The following is a 15,745-nucleotide window of genomic DNA, read 5'->3' as shown; positions in this document are numbered from 1 at the left end:
CAGAGATTGAAGGTTACTGCTATTAGTGCTACAGATATATTAACCCGGCCACTGCCCGGGTAAATGGGGAGAGTTGCTCAAGAATTACAAGTACATGCAAGATCTATCATGGCAGAGGCGGGTGAATGGTCGGGGAAGTAACGAGTTGACTGCAGCATCGATGGCAAACAGGAGCAGACAAGGATAATCCAAGAGAAGTGTCAGGGGCTGGTGGCAAGGTCAGTCAGGATAGAAGGCTTGTAGCAACAAAGATAAATCGATGATGAGTTTGCGATGTTCAAGATGGCCGACCGGGGGTTCATGCAACTCGCCGACCTCAGTGTTGATCACTTCCAGGCCAGCGTCCCCGTGGGGAGCCACATGCTGGTTTGGCCAGTTCAGCCAGGAGGAGATGCTTCGCCAGGTGGCTGGGAGTGTGGAACAGTAACTTCAGGGGTACTTCTCCATCTCCTGGACTTTATCCTCTCCCTCTGGCCATTTGGCTTAGGGCGGTATCCAGATGACAGGCTCACAGACACCCCCAGTTGACCCCAGAACCGTGGGGGACCCGGTCAGACAGGAGGCCAGTGGGAGGTGGTTGTAGCCTAGTGGGTAACACACTCGCCCCGAAGACCCAGGTTCAAATCTCACTTACTACCATTGTGTCCCTGAGCAAGACACTTAACCCTAAGTTGCTCCAGGGGGACTGGCCCTTATCCAGAGCGACTTACAAATCAGTAGTTACAGAGAGTCTGATAAATGCCATAAATTTAAATATAAATTGGTCCGTGGTGCTTCTCGGATGACGATGGAAGTCATCTGGGAGGCTGTGGGAAGACTGGTTAGGCCAATAAAGCCCCCTCTAGCCAGACAAATTTTGACTAAGTATAGGTAAGAGGGTCAGACGATGATCAAGCCCAAGTACTCGACACATGCTGCTCATGCATAAAGAGCATTTATTGTTCAACTCAACATAAGCAAATACACACAAGCACTTTCCACCTCACTTTAAGTAATTGTTATTTGTCATCCTTTAAAGGAGTGTATCCTTAAACACATAATTATTTTAATAAATAAACTGCTATAAACACGCACAGAAACCTATATCGTGAATTAGTGAATTATATTTGTAACAATGACTTCTATTGTTATTGTGACACCTGTATACTGTAAAAAAAATGTGTCAAACTACTGAATTGCTGCCCATTTTTAATACATATCCCAAATAATAAGAATTAGAACACCATGAACACACTTCTTATGGGTAACACTAAAATTACACAAATAAGTGCTGTTTTAGTTACCAGAAATTCTCACTTTATCTATTGTGCTGAGAAACAGAAATGTAATTCAACATCTGATGAGTATGAGTAATCTGAACTGTAAAAAAATAAAAAATAAAAAAATATCCCACTCTTCCAAATAACCCAAATGCTTTTTAAAAATGCTTGAAATGACCAAATATGCCTGATCCAACAGGGCTGGTACACTGCTGTACTACTGGAGAGCACAGGAGCCGCTGGGCAGGAAGTCCTGGACGTAGGTGGCCACTGCCTTGGTGAGGTATGTCATGGTTCCAAATCGGCCACTAGGGGCGCTGTCATACAGCAGTCTGCAGATGCCTGTGGACTGGTCTCGCACCAGAATATTCTCAGCTGCTCCCAGATCCTTCTGCATGGAGTTAAGAAAAACTAAATTATATTAGTCTACATGCAGCTCCCTGCCCACAAATATCTTGAACATTCCCACCTACACACACCTGGTCCTTGTAGAACATGTCATTGGCAATGTGAACAATCTTCTCCACGTGGATAATGCTGCCGATGCTGTTGATGTCCACGTCGGCCAGCATGGTCAGCACCAGGATGGCCTCGACCAGTAGCTGCCGATACTCGGGCTGAGGAACACGGTTCAGAACTGTCTCCACGTGCACTGCAAACTTTATCTCACCAGGGGTCATCTAAGGAGGATGATATGATATAAATGTAACATAACATATCACTACTATACCAAATTAAACTAATTACCATAATTCTTAACTACATTTAACCCATTTTGAGTTCATACCTCTCGTGTTGTTGATGATGGGAGTACAAATCCCTCAATAGAGAGTCCATGACACTGCAAAACAATTTTAAATAAATACAACATCTAAATTTTTTGAGGAATATTTTCTGTTATGTAGTATATAGTAACATTTTATAGTTATGTCAAATATTGTAAACATAAAAGTTCTATTTTTGGCAGAATGTAATAATATTGTTTCAGCCTGTCCTTGAGTGCTACTGATTTTCATTTCATCCTGCCACTACAACACCCTGTCCCCCTGGAGACACTAAGGGTTAAGTGTCTTGCTCAGGGACACAAGGGTAAGTGGGATTTGAACCTCAACCGTGTCAACTATCACCACTCAACACCACTGTTGCTGTTCAGCATACAGTAGGGAAAAAAAGTATTCAACAGCCACCAATTATGCAAGTTGTTCCACTTAAAATGATGAAAGAGGTCTGTTATTTTCATTATATCTATAATATCCAGGGGGGGTCATGACCTCCCTCAATAATCATAAACTAATCAATAAACTTCTACAATTGGTGGGTGCCAAATACTGTTTTTGCCCAAACATACTTTCTGTAGAATCTTCCAGACTTTCTGGTAGAAGCCCACTGGCACTCTGTTCAGGGCACCGTCCAGTCTCCTCCGCCGCAGCCACTGGCCGTGTCGGCTGTCTTGCACTGGCGGGTTCACTGAGGCGTCAAACGACTCAAAGGACTGCAACTGGGGCTTCTTATTAATAAAACAGAAATAAGTTTTTAAAAAATTCCACAATATTTAAAGACAAAAATGCTACACAGTTACAGACTGGAGTCCATTCAGTGGTATTCAGTGATCAGTTTCTGCTGGCCAGAAATGAATATATTTGTGGTAGTATGTAATACAGGAAATACTCCAGAAAAAAATAAATAAATAAAAATCAGCCAGTGAATGTAGATCAGAAACAGACCACTGATGAAGAATAGGAAAATTAAACAGTCTATATCTGTATACAAAATTCATCTACACGGAAGATGTCTCTAATATTGAGTCAGTTGTACTATTATTACAAGTATACTTACCCCTGACTCTGTTTGCTCAATGTCTGGTGTATGTACAGACAAATTCTGAGAAAAAGGGGAGGACAAAACAAGCAAACAGTGAAGTCACGTTTCACACTGGCTCTGATGGGACACAGCAGTGAAATTTAAAAACAATTAAGTTCCAATTACCCTTTTCACCACCATTTGTTCTTAAAGGTAATAACCCTTGTGGATTGTGTTACATGGTTTTATTGACAATTAAGACACTATTTTCAAACTGGCACTAAGCATGGGTTTGTGTGCTAAAGTAAGGCTCATGGTTTATACATAAATATATATATAAACCAGAAAATTGCCATTTGAGTATGTGGTGTATAGATGAGCACTTCCAGAATGACAAAGCAGAGAGCATTAGAGCTATTAATCATCAGACTCCTCTTAAAACCCTTTTTAAAATGTGTGTTCTGGAAATAATTACACACCAACACAAAGGCTCACTACTTTCTTCTTCAAGATACAGATAACTACCAAGCAGATCACCACACACTAGCATGCTTGGCTCATAGTGCTGAAAATAGCGCCTTTAATGAATGAAACATTGCGGTATGGTGTTGAAAGAAATGGTCTGCTGTTTAACCAGCTACACAAAATATTCTTTAACCACTTAAATATTAATTACAAACGAGTGTCAAAATCCCAACATATTTTTGGTCACTGAACAAATCCCTGATTGGAGGCAAACTGCTGTCTTTTCATTGTCAAATCAAACATTTTTAACTCATTAATGTAAGGGTGACAAGTAACAACTGTGGGAAAGAGGCTCAGACTGGGAGTAATGGGGAGATCTTTAATAGAATTCAAGACCTCGCAAACTCAAATAAAAGCAAACAAAATAGAAATATGATTTAATGCTATATTTTGTTTGTTTCAGGCATCTTTATTTTTTGTTTCTGCCTAAGGTCTGATTCAGATGAGGTGACCAAAATCACAGTGAAGTACTCTAAGTGTTTAAATACTTCTACTCTCTGCACATGTAGCGTATGCCATGATTTTAACACCATTTTTCTTCAGGGGTAGAGCAGTAATTTATAAATAGTAAACTATTTGTAAAGTTTTTTTGTGCAGCCAGTCACCATAAACCAGATCTTACAACTCAGATGGACAGATCTGCTCTGGAGAATTAACTCCAGAGGGACTTTCCCAGACTAAAACCAAACCAGTGCAGGCTAAAACTGACTGGCCAAAGTCACCTTACTCTGCTCCAACCATGACAACCTGTGCTCCTCCAACTGTAAGGGAAAGACAGCTTATTTTTCATCAGGAGTAAAGAAAAATGTGTTGTACTCTTCATAAAATAATACGTGGGTAGTGTTTGTGTATGCATGTACCATCTTCATGTCACTTTTGAGTTTGCTGATGCCTGCTCTCTCACTCTTGGTAGCACCCACATGGCCAACCTCATGGATGGAGATGGCAGGACTGACACCTGTGTCCATAGAACGCACTGAAATGGACAAAAATACAAATAAACAAAGAAAATAACCAGCCAAGAATGAAAAATGCACACGCACACACACTGACCACTCTTCTGCACGCCAAACTCTTTTCCGCTGAGGATGTGATGCAGTAGGTTCTTCAGTTCCGATGGACTTAGGCTCATTAGACTCTCTGTGGCCTCCTCACCTTCGAAACACAAATGCAAACACACACACCTAGGCCTGAGCTTCTCCTATTGAGATACTATGCCACTTAATGCTTCTTGAATAATAGATGTGATCTACTAATAACCAAGAAGACTGTGCGTGTTTGTATGTGTTACCAGAGCAGTTGAGGGACTGGGCTAGCTCCGTGGCCATGACCTGGATTATGAGGCCAATACGCAGACGGAACATCTCACTGAACAAGCCGGGCTGTGTCCTCATATTCATGGCCAAATAAACCATGATCTCCTGTACGAGACACACACACACACACACAAATAATGGCCTAAGGGTTCTCATGCTGTGTCCAAGAGGCTGTGTCTATGTACCTGTGTTAGGATGGCAATGGTGACGTTGTTCTCGCTGGCCTGGTCTATCAGTTTAGCCAGCTGGTCGGGAGGCATGGGTCTGCAGAGAAACATAGTCGAGGAGTTTGTAACAGTTTTACATTATTGCTGCTAAATAACAATGCCATGGGGTTATAGTTTGTGGATTTGGAGGGGAACTGACGCTGTGATGGTCTTCTCACGAGGCTCTGGAGGTAATCCCACTGTCAGGTGCTTCTGATGGGCCAACAAATCAGAGCAAGCCTGACAGCACACACATAGAATACAATTATTGAACTACACTACCACTTTTAGGGATAAAAATTCCTACTGGATAGTTTAGCCTCAAAATCATCAGATATTATTCGGTAATCAGGTTTTACCCAGAATGCTAACAATATTTAGACATTATGCTGAAATTAATGGTCATGCTGATCTCACCCAGTCCAACTCCTCCACCTTCTTGCGGAGCATTCCAGAGATTGTCCGGATAAGTCCCCACTGCCGCATGTCTCCAGCCTTCTCATAGAGCTCCAGCAGTAGAACGTGCACAGTAGTACCACTGCCTCTCAGAGTAGTGTCCCACTCCATGCCCCTGGAGAAAGAAGGAAACATGTGAGGTCCTAAAGAAGGAAGGAATGAAAGACATATTTTAAAACAGAGTAGGAAGAAGGTATAAGAGAAAGGTAGAGGAGGAATTCCAGAAGGAGGCAAGGAAGGAAGGAAGGCTGTAAGGAACAACATAAGGAAATAATATTTTACAAATGAAAGGATGGAACAGAGGCCAGCAAGGAAAAAGGAAGGAAGGGACTGACTTGTCTTTGAAAAGGATGTAGAGGATGTCTGCTTGGTCCTGTAGGTTCTCAGTGTCTTTAAGCAGCTGGACCAGAGCATCATAGTCAAGGTTGCCGCTGGCATCTCTAGGCAAACTACACTCTGAGTTCACCACCACATCCGGATTCTGCCAGAGCAGAGGTTAAAGGTGAGTTTCACATTTGGCCATGTACGTATACAACATGAAAGAGAAACCCGTGAACAACGTTTACTTGACTACTTTGAGGTCCGGTTGAGTCTCTCAGGTTGAGAGGAGGCTGTGGTGAGTGGAACAGCTTGGTGGGGAGAAACATGTGAACATCTGAGAACAGAGAGAGTGAAAGAATAAAAAAAGAAGCCATGACAAGATAAGAACTCAGAACATTTTATTTGCTTACTGTGTATTTTAAGTTCCTTGGCTTTTTGAACAAGGGACACCATCTCTCGCGTCTTATTGGCTGCTGCTCGGAAACGGACGAGCCCTCCCTGACCTCGGTCCACCATCAGCCCCTGGTTAGGGACAGCAGTTGCTAACAGCTGATCCAGATATTCAGCCAGGTCATCATTCTCTGATAAAGAAAAAAAGAGAGAGAAAACACTGCTGTTAAGAGTACACAATGAGCTGCAAAAGACTTACAAATGCCATATATTTCCCATCATTTCATTTGTTGCATGACACTCACTCAAGCTGGGGTGGTAGTAGGCTAGTGGGTTAGACAGTCAGCTATGAACCAGAAGACCACAAAGTCACAGACTCAAACTCCACTTACTACTTTTGTGTCCCTGATCAAGACACTGAACCCTGAGGGGAACTGATCGTAAGCCGCTCCGGATAAGGGTGTCTGATAAATGCCACAAATGTATGTTTAATTAGACATGCACACCAAACGCTTTGCCGTTACACATCTGGGGTTCGGAACAGAAGCATTTTTGCAAAACACCATGCCAGTATGCGCATTTTCTCCTTCATGAGAGGTCATTACTTCAGCCTTGGCAGCAGTGCGGTTGGAGTACGGAAAGCCCTTGTTTGGTTACAATAAATAATCTGTACACGGTTTTGCAGAGATTATGATAATTATTAATTATTTTTTTGCAGCAGTAACACAAGTTACATGAGTTTTTCCTTTATTATTGGACGTTTTTAATGTAATCAAAACTGATGCATCCTCTAGGCTTATTCACTAAGTCTGTATTCACACAATTCTAAGAAGTATAGTAAAAACATCAAGAAGGTTTACCATCATCACACCATGTACCCAATGCTGCTGTCTGTCTTTGGAAGAGTTAGGAAGGGATGCTAGTAAGTTGTAGATAACCACCAAAACAAGACAGGTTTTTATCCCAGGGAGGATTATTTACTTATTGTTATGGTCAATGATGACTGAAAATGTTAAGACTAAACCCCAAATGCCTTAACAACTGAAATATGATTGATTTTAAAACATTTAAACGTGCAACATGCAAAGCTGCCTGTTGTCCACTCATGCCTTACCATCGTCAAAGTGCAACTCATGCTCAGGACGAACATCTTCCTCATCTTCACCCCAGCCCATGCAGCCTCCACGTGTCTTACCGCTGTCCATGAAGCTCAGGTGTGCAAAGCAGGAAGTGGTTAGAAACTCAGACAACTTCCCCGTCTGTATCCTAGAAACACACAGCGGATGGTTGGATAACAGACAGGCGAGTGACAACGACAGGAGCAGAGACGCAAATAACATCAGAACTCACCTGGCTCCACCATAGTAACCATCTTGTAATTTCTTAAGCGTGGCCAGAACCGCAGGGTCCAGGTCAGTGTGATCTTCGGCTGCATGAAAAACAGGAAAACCCTTATCCAGCATGATACGAAATGAAAATGGAACATTAAACGATCAGCTGCTCGTGTAAAGTAGTGATGTTTATGTAGCCGCACACACTCAGCATGGTCTGGGAGATGGGGAAGGTGACGGTGGGCCGTCCGGTCATCCTCCATCGAGAGGAGAGGTAGGACAGGTCAGTTCGCAGCATCTCCACTATCATCCTGTTGTCTAGAGCCAGGTAGAACTGCTGATGGTCAATGAACTGGGGAGAGACAGGAGGAGAGGAGGTGAGGTGGAATTCCACAGACACACAATACATTTGAAATAAATCTGCGAGCATCTGAATATTTACACACTTGTCACAAATAATCTTGTTATCCCTTAATAAAGCTTATATTCCCACATTTAAACAGACAGATATTGATTTTTTTTTTCTTGGGGAAGGGATAGTATGAACCGGAGGACCAACTGTATGAATTTATGTCTTAAAGGATTAACAAAGCACTTAATTATTTTGCATGAAAAAAGTACTGCAACTTTTAGTATTAAAATGAATTGAAATACTACAATATAATGCAGATTTGCAAGTTTAACAAACATGGATGTGGCATTGAAGAAAAGCAGAAAGATTTTTTTATTAGTCCAAGTGTGCAAATTTGTAGACTTGTCTTTAATAAATGACTGTACCTGCGGTGTGAAGGCAAAGATGGTGTTCCGGATGAAGTAGAGTTTGGAGGTTCCCAACACTCCAATCCGGCGGTAGGGTCTCCCCGTCAAGCCAAGCCTTTGGTTACGCCCTGAGGGTCAAAAATTCACATTGATTCACATAGTCTTCTAAAGAGAACCACATACATTTGTGGTACAGATGAGCAATGAATAATATACAATAATTATAATTATATGACCTTATTTTTAAGAGCACTTAAGGACCAAGTTCAAAGAATAATGAGAAAATACTTGTATGCCCTGAAAGGTCTCACCCAGCCTGGCGTAAATATGACTGAGTACACGAGATGGCTGCACCCGGATTGGATGGATGTCTGCTACCGTCTCCACATCAATACCGTTCTTCTTCAACAGCTGCTTTATCTCCTCTGTTTCAGCCAAGATGGAGACTAAGGCACAGGGAATAAAAGTGGTGCGTTACCAACACTGTGGGAACTACACAACAACTTTAACTAAAAAAGGTTTCACATAATCTCACTGAAAAATGAAACAAACCCTGCACAACAACATCAGGCTTGGGAATGGTGGAGAAGCGTCGGTTCAGAGGGTCAATCTCTCCAGGAGCCAAGAAACCCTGCAGCCACAAATCAAAACTGTTGAGATTTGAAACAGAATGCTGAAAATCTGAAGATTCCGTCGTTTTCATTTAACAGCAGAAATAAAACATGGCAACATCTGACCTCTGCCAGTAGACTTCCAAGGACATAAAGAGACTGCCCCCATTTCAGAGGACACTTGCCCATAGGGATCCTCTCCACTGAGTGGGGGTTCACATACTCCACATCCACCTGGGATATAAACAGGAAAAAAATCGAATCTATTGACCTGTGTCTGCACTTTGTGCAGTAAATCCTTGTACTTTCAAGACTTTTTGTATTAGAAGTTAAATATTTTAGTGCAAAATGGATTCATGTAATGGATTATTGTGCTGTGTAGGGAAAGTGGGGAAAATGTTGTTATGATTCAATGGTGCATCATAGTTGCCTTATCAGAAGGGACACTGTATAGCTCAGGTACCAGACGAATCCCATCCTTCTGTTTGATCAGGATTCCATCGAGAGCCTCCCTGTACTCTTGCACCTGGTTCACAGCAAGAAACGCAATTCATCACATCACATTTTTACATGTGAAGAGCAATGCCCTCATGTTAGTTGGACCTGCCTGTTCTGGGCTGTTTATGAAGATGCCATCCAAAATGAGGTAGGTCCAGAACAGAGGCCACTCACACTCAATGTTCTCAAACAGTTTCAGCTCAGCAGACTCATAGTACAACCTGTTGGGATCCTGGAACAGACAAACGGGTGGGTAAATGTCGGTTCTTCAAAAGTCTTATCATAGCATCAGTTTCTTATGCTTTCCCTTTCAAAAAAACCTCTCTCGGTGTTTTGTGTCCATCTCTGAGAAACCTGCAGCACCCATAGCGTCCCTGTAGACAAATGAAGAGACAGTAAGAATTACTGCATTGAATAAAAGACATAAAAAGACAAAAGAATACATTTAAGTGTTTTTTTTTTTTTTAAATCATCTCCATCAGAGGTGAATATCTATAAATGTCGGATGTTGATCTGCTTCTGCCACCCCTAGTCCTCCCCCTCCACCCTCTCAGCCTCTTGTACTTATTTTAGCATCTTCCGGAAGGGTGCAGTGGGTGGAGTCAGGATCAGAGTTCGGGGCGGTCCCACACCTGCAGCTTGGAGATGATCTCCTCCTTGGTGAGGTTCACCAGGTTCAGGTCCTCCACTGCGAAGGCTGGGTAGGAGATGATGGCCAGCACTCCTGCATCCACCTCTTTTGAAGTCGAGGCTCGGGGCAACATGGAGTTCAGGATGGACTGGAAAGGAATTTTTTTTTTTTTTAAAGGGACAGCTCACTGAATGTTTGATGGCACTGGGGGCGTGTTTATATACCTGGCAGTGCTGGATATCATCAGCCAAAGCGTGGACCACTGAGCCCGGCCCTCCTTTGGCACCAAACAGATTCAGCTCGTCCAGCGCTTCTAATGCAGCCTGCATGGGGCACAAAGACGCCATTCAGTAGCCCCTTCTGCACCTTCTATCCCGTGTCATTTCATTCTCACAGTCAGACACAGCATTCATTCGGACAATTCAGCATTAGGGAGTCACTAGTCTAGTCACTAGACAGACGCTGACTTTGGTCAGAGCCCAGCGTCCCCTTGATCTTACAGATGAATTTACAAGCCCGGACTACGTGTCCCCCAGAAGACAGTGAAAGGAGCTCTGTCAACATTACACCAGGCGGCCATGTTGAGGTTAATTTGGGTCAGCTAGACCAGGGAAAGCTGTGTGGGATCTTCCCGCTTCAGGAGCATTCTCAGCTGCTCTGCTGCAGTGAAGAACATTAGCGACGAGCGGAAAAAAAAGTAGCCGAGAAAGACATGATAAACAACAGGGTTACAGCACTCAGTGTCATTATTGCAAGACTGAGAAGGGCAAAGGGGGGTGGGGTGGGGTGGAACAGACTGTGCTGTGGTCAGAGAGGAATGAATGGCGGGCACTAATGCGGTGGCATCGCACGCGCTGCCGCACAGCGCATTCCCTTTCACTGGGGTTTCCTGGAAGGGACTTTAGGAGAAGAGTGGTGTGCAGTCAGTCACGTAAGGCAGCAGGTTAAAGACGTTTAGAGAGAATTAAAATGAGTTTCACAACGTGTAGTATGTAGAGGGATGGGTAAAATGTATTAAAATGATATTTTATGGAACAAATCTACTCAAACCTGAATTTTGAGTTGAGTATTACTGACAAGTATAGAGACACTAGACTTAAGTTATGTCACTGAAGTTCATATGATAATGATTACTATAACTCTGGATATCATTAATAATATACAGTACTTCCTAGGTCTGTTCTATTTACATGAAGGCAGTATTGGCCTGATAATTTGGAGGTTATAATCATGTTGTAATGGTGTATGTTGTGTAAAGCACCTACTTTTGCCATGCCTATGGAACTGGCATTGAGCTCAGGTATGCCCTGGTTTGTCTTGTCCCCCCTTTCCCACATGCCATAGTCCTGTGCAAGAACAAAAATGTTATTTGTTCATTCACCACTACGAAAAGAGACGCAACATTATTGGACTGATAAATCATAAACAAAAACTAACCGCCACTTTGTAAGCTGCTTCAATGTAGAACATCAGATTCTGGACCACGTCCACCTCGTCTTGAGTGTACACAATGTGGAGCCCTGCGGAGTGTTACAGAACAGGCCCAAACTGGAGGACATCTCAGATAAATAAAAATGTAAGTGTGTGGGCTGTTCTTATCTATTACATCTGTCCAAATATGCAGGATGGTCTTTTCAAAGGCAACATATTTGGATATAAAGCCGTCAGCCGTACCTGAAGCAGTCATCTGGGCCAGGAAGAGCAGGAACAGGGAGGTGGCATCCACCTGCAGGTGACCCCACTCCTGATCGCCCACCACCGTGGAACATGTGCGGGTGTTGTACTTTGCATGCAGGCTGTCTGTCGTACTCTGGCTGTACTTGAACTTCTCCACTTTGTCCAACTGACAGGGTGGAGATAAGATGGCCGTTAGGACGCTTGCGCAAATTGTGTAAAAGCACACGACTCAGAGAGTCACCGTTGGTGTAAGTGTAAATGAATAGCAAAAAGGAGGGCAGTACCACACCCTCAAGTCATGATACCGAATTACTGAGTTCAACAAAGTCCGGCAGGGGCATTAGAATGGACCATCAAATCATTTAGCCTAAAGTCACTGCAGTCAGGATGCACAGAGAGTATTAACCAGCATCCCGCACCTACACATTGATATGTGTGTGGATGGAGGCGGTCTTACCTGCCGCATGATGCACTGTAGAACCCCCCTCATTAATTTAACAACACTCTGTGGTGGGGAGAAAAAAAAATGAAAAAAGAAGAGTGATTTTGGTGGATTTTAATTTTTGGGTTTCATTTAGTCATCCATGTACCTGATACCTGACTAGATGAATAGTGCAAGTTAAAGCACCTTTGGGCTGCTAGGATTCCTTGCGACTAAAGACATTATTTTTTACATTTACATTTACGGCATTGATCAGAGCGACCCTTATCCAGAGCGACTTACAAATCAGTAGTTACAGGGACAGCCCCCCCTGGAGCAACTTAGGGTTAAGTGTCTTGCTTAGGGACACAATGGTAGTAAGCGGGATTTGAACCTGGGTCTTCTGGTTCATAGGCGAGTGTGTTACCCACTAGGCTACCACCACCCATATTTTTTTAATTAAAGAAATACAACAAGGGGAAATATAACCAGCATGTACAGCAGCAATGGCTGTACACACAAATCAAAATAGAGAGATCTATTTACTTCAATATCGCGGATCAGACATTGCATTAGGAATGGAAAAGTCATTGTCTTTTACACAGAATACTGGCACCAGACAACCACACACAAGTCTAACTTACAGTGGGTAAAGCGATGGTGTAACAGAGATGGTGTGGTCACTGACACAAACACTTTATATAGACCGAGTCTAACAGAGTGGATGTGTTTATGTTAGTACATTAGCTATTGCCTCGCCTGGTCTCGGTCATCTCATGTTACTCCATTCCATTTCATGACGGAGGAGGCGAGGAAAAGGGCAGAGTTCAAAAGGGACGTTGAGCTGGGTGTGTTCTTAAAACAATCAATGAATACCTACATTTGCCTTATTTATTAATATCGAACAACTCGTTTCCTTGACATTTACGACTTGTTATTAAGCACCTTAAAGAGCAAGTGTTGTTCACAGAGAGGTGTGAAATCTAAAAGCAGGTGTCCGATGCTGAACACTGTGTCTCTTTTTCCTTCTTATATAACTCTTCATGCTGCGTGGCCATGAATTGGACATGTATCTGACCTCATGTGATATCAAATCTGATTTTAAATCACAATGTTCTAACTCCCACTTTACTGCTCTCTGCATTCTCTTATTCCTTATCCTCTACTACTGTATCGCACTAACAACGAGTGGAATTAAATTAATAGCTGTAGGATTTTCCCACTTATGCAGTAAGTTCTGTTTTTCATTTGGTAATGGCAGGAGGTTTGTGCACAGCAAAGTGTAAATATCTGTTTACCAGGATTGAGAGGAAACTCAAGTACTTTTTTGGTAGACGGATTTTGGTGAAATACTGCTCCCTATTTGAAAACAGTGAAAATCCTGAAAATGAAAATGTCAACTCGGCAATGTGATCACAGCTAATCTGCAGAGCTTTTGGTCTGTGCTGCTCGAAGGAAGTTCACTCCGAACCTGTTCCAGCTCGTAGGCCTTAGCCTTGTCCTCGTCACGGTCGGCATTCTTCCTGTAGGCCAGGCTCAGAGCCCACACGGAGAGGACGCTGTACACGTTATCCCTCACCCAAGCATCAGGCTGTTCCTTACTGGCCGGCAGCAGGCCCGTCACTGGGTCCTGGGTCACAGCATCCACACAGACTGAATTAGACATATTCCATATGAGACATATTCATTCGCTCGTATGAATTCAGGGAAGGTTGCAGGCTGTAGGGGGGAAAAAACGGCACTTTTATGTATTTTATGAGTAAATATACACTGGACAGATTGCCACAACTGGTGAATACACAGAGTCAGGGATCCCTGAAAGATAAAACTTGAGTAAGTTTAATACCAGGCCCGTTGCACCTCACTGAACGAAACTACTGAGACAACATAGAGTCACATCAAACACCCACATGGCCGCATTTCATTTATTACAGAGCGCCATCTCTGGCTTCATTGGCGTGCACAAGAAACTTTTCTATTGAAAGACTCTTTTTGAGTCTTTTGTTGTGGTTGGTTTCAGTGATAAGGTCAGCGTCACCTGGTACCGCAGGATGGTCTGGGTCACTATGCGGGCGTAGTTGTCGAGTTTGACGCCGGAGTTGCTGCGGCTCCTCATGTCGCGCTCCTCTCACGCGTCCTGCGACATTCCCCTGCGAGGCCCGGCCGGTCGGAGGCGACAAGTTGGTCTCATTCGAACCTGCGGGAGGAAGTTTGGAGGCAGTTCCTGACCCGACGGCACGATCAGAAGGAGACTGTTGCGTTGCCACGTGACCTACACGTTCTTACACTGACGGAAACCAAATAAAAAACCCGAAACGACGCGACGACGGCCTTCGCCGTAACTTCTGTAAGAATGCAAAGTCAGCACCGGATAATAACTCGCCGTGAGGTCAGGCTGTCGCAGACGTTCTCTTCCGCGGAGCACGATACCGCGGCTTTGCGGTGTGTTGCCAGGTGGTGCCGTGTGTTGCCAGATCGGGCGCTTTGCAACCAACCTGGTCTGTCTTTAATCCTGTGCTTTAACCCAGACGGCAAGTGCCCCACAGGTCCACCAAAAGTAAAAGATAGCGAGGGTCTCCGAGCAAAGGTTCCTCGGCTGGCTGGCCTCTGCGTTCTTGTTGACGTCCCCCCGGGCTATTTTTAGTGCTCTGCCATGGACACCATGTCTAAAGTTGTTTGAACCACAACTTGTTTAATTATAGAGTTGTGGCCATATAAATACAACTCTTACAGATTCATTATGATTACTAGGTCCGGTGTTGAATGGGCCTTATTTTGATTATCTAAAGCACGTTTTAAACCACACTTTTCATTGTCAAACTTGTGGAAATTTGAGCCTTTGTCCAGTCAAAGTTCTTGTCTGGCTCCACCTTCTTTTTGGACTTGGCCTAGGCCCCACATGGACACCGTGTCTTCCTTAAAGAAAGCGTGCTGGTCAAGCATGGCCTTGTGCAACTATACAGCAGCCCGAAGGCTGAATGAAGCCTTGTTCCCTACGCTAATTGAGATATTATCAAATTAAATGACCTCTCACTGCGACATTTTTTTTCCATCACTTTATTTGAAACATCCAAACAATACACAGAAAAAACAACTTACAAACTAAATAAATGTTAAAAAAAATACAAGTTCCTGCTCTTTTTGTATAAAATTGTTATAAATGCAATTTCTATAAAAATTAACCAGTTAATAAAAACACTGATAAGAACCCCTCTGCAAAAGCTATAAAGCGCAACAGTTAATCTGAACTAGAATAGAAACCTGATTTCTTGACTTCAGCCAATTCAGCACTTTTTTTTTACAGCTGGAAATGGCCTCCTGAAGCAGGATGGGAAAAGCACCGCCCTAGTGGTGTTTAACATCTGTAAAGTCTGCCAGGCCTCTGGCGAGCGTACGGTTTATATGGCTGCCGGCGTCGTTTCGTTCTCATCACTATACAGTTTTCTGCAGCTGGAGTACAACCAGCAGCAGGTGGAGGTAGTCGCCTGGTCCATCTTCTTGTCACGTTGTCACACTGGGCACCTACAAAACACAAAATATCAGA

The 15,745-nt window shown here is 43.3% G+C and overlaps 1 protein-coding gene across 4 annotated transcripts; it reads right to left on the bottom strand.

The window, feature by feature from the left end:
* Positions 1–918: 918 nt before the first annotated feature.
* On the bottom strand, positions 919–14,849 carry phka1a (phosphorylase kinase, alpha 1a (muscle)). Of its 4 annotated transcripts, none has more exons than XM_028973229.1 (33): positions 14,697–14,849; positions 14,240–14,398; positions 13,673–13,831; positions 12,238–12,285; positions 11,778–11,946; positions 11,541–11,623; positions 11,369–11,449; positions 10,328–10,426; positions 10,105–10,251; positions 9,793–9,846; positions 9,582–9,704; positions 9,405–9,500; positions 9,101–9,208; positions 8,916–8,994; positions 8,675–8,809; positions 8,382–8,491; positions 7,812–7,956; positions 7,624–7,702; positions 7,388–7,539; positions 6,294–6,464; positions 6,129–6,217; positions 5,898–6,043; positions 5,524–5,677; positions 5,267–5,346; positions 5,086–5,164; positions 4,876–5,005; positions 4,638–4,739; positions 4,445–4,560; positions 3,096–3,140; positions 2,608–2,766; positions 2,047–2,100; positions 1,739–1,939; positions 919–1,650 (listed from the first exon to the last, which is right to left on the bottom strand). In XM_028973229.1, exons 2-33 carry the CDS (start codon positions 14,315–14,317, stop codon positions 1,477–1,479), a joined length of 3,645 nt encoding a protein of 1,214 aa, XP_028829062.1. In that variant the 5' UTR covers positions 14,318–14,398; positions 14,697–14,849; the 3' UTR covers positions 919–1,476. The 4 variants fall into 4 exon arrangements, with proteins under 4 accessions (XP_028829062.1, XP_028829071.1, XP_028829080.1 ...); XM_028973238.1 differs by having other exon boundaries at positions 14,585–14,707; XM_028973247.1 differs by lacking the exon at positions 14,697–14,849 and having other exon boundaries at positions 7,469–7,539; positions 14,240–14,684.
* Between the last annotated feature and the right edge of the window lie 896 nt (positions 14,850–15,745).

The sequence above is a fragment of the Denticeps clupeoides genome, chromosome 1 (assembly GCF_900700375.1).
Source record: "Denticeps clupeoides chromosome 1, fDenClu1.1, whole genome shotgun sequence".
Taxonomy (NCBI): Eukaryota; Metazoa; Chordata; class Actinopteri; order Clupeiformes; family Denticipitidae; genus Denticeps; species Denticeps clupeoides.
This window is presented reverse-complemented; position numbering and strand designations above follow the sequence as displayed.

Bases quoted from the DNA above. Each gene is read 5' to 3' on its own strand.
- phka1a (XM_028973229.1), bottom strand. From the start codon at position 14,317: ATGAGGAGCCGCAGCAACTCCGGCGTCAAACTCGACAACTACGCCCGC. The intron at 7,957-8,381 runs GTACAGTCATTT...GTCTCTCCCCAG, and splicing joins TCTTTGCCTTCACACCGCAG to TTCATTGACCATCAGCAGTT. The intron at 5,678-5,897 runs GTCAGTCCCTTC...TTCTTTCTCCAG, and splicing joins TACATCCTTTTCAAAGACAA to GGGCATGGAGTGGGACACTA.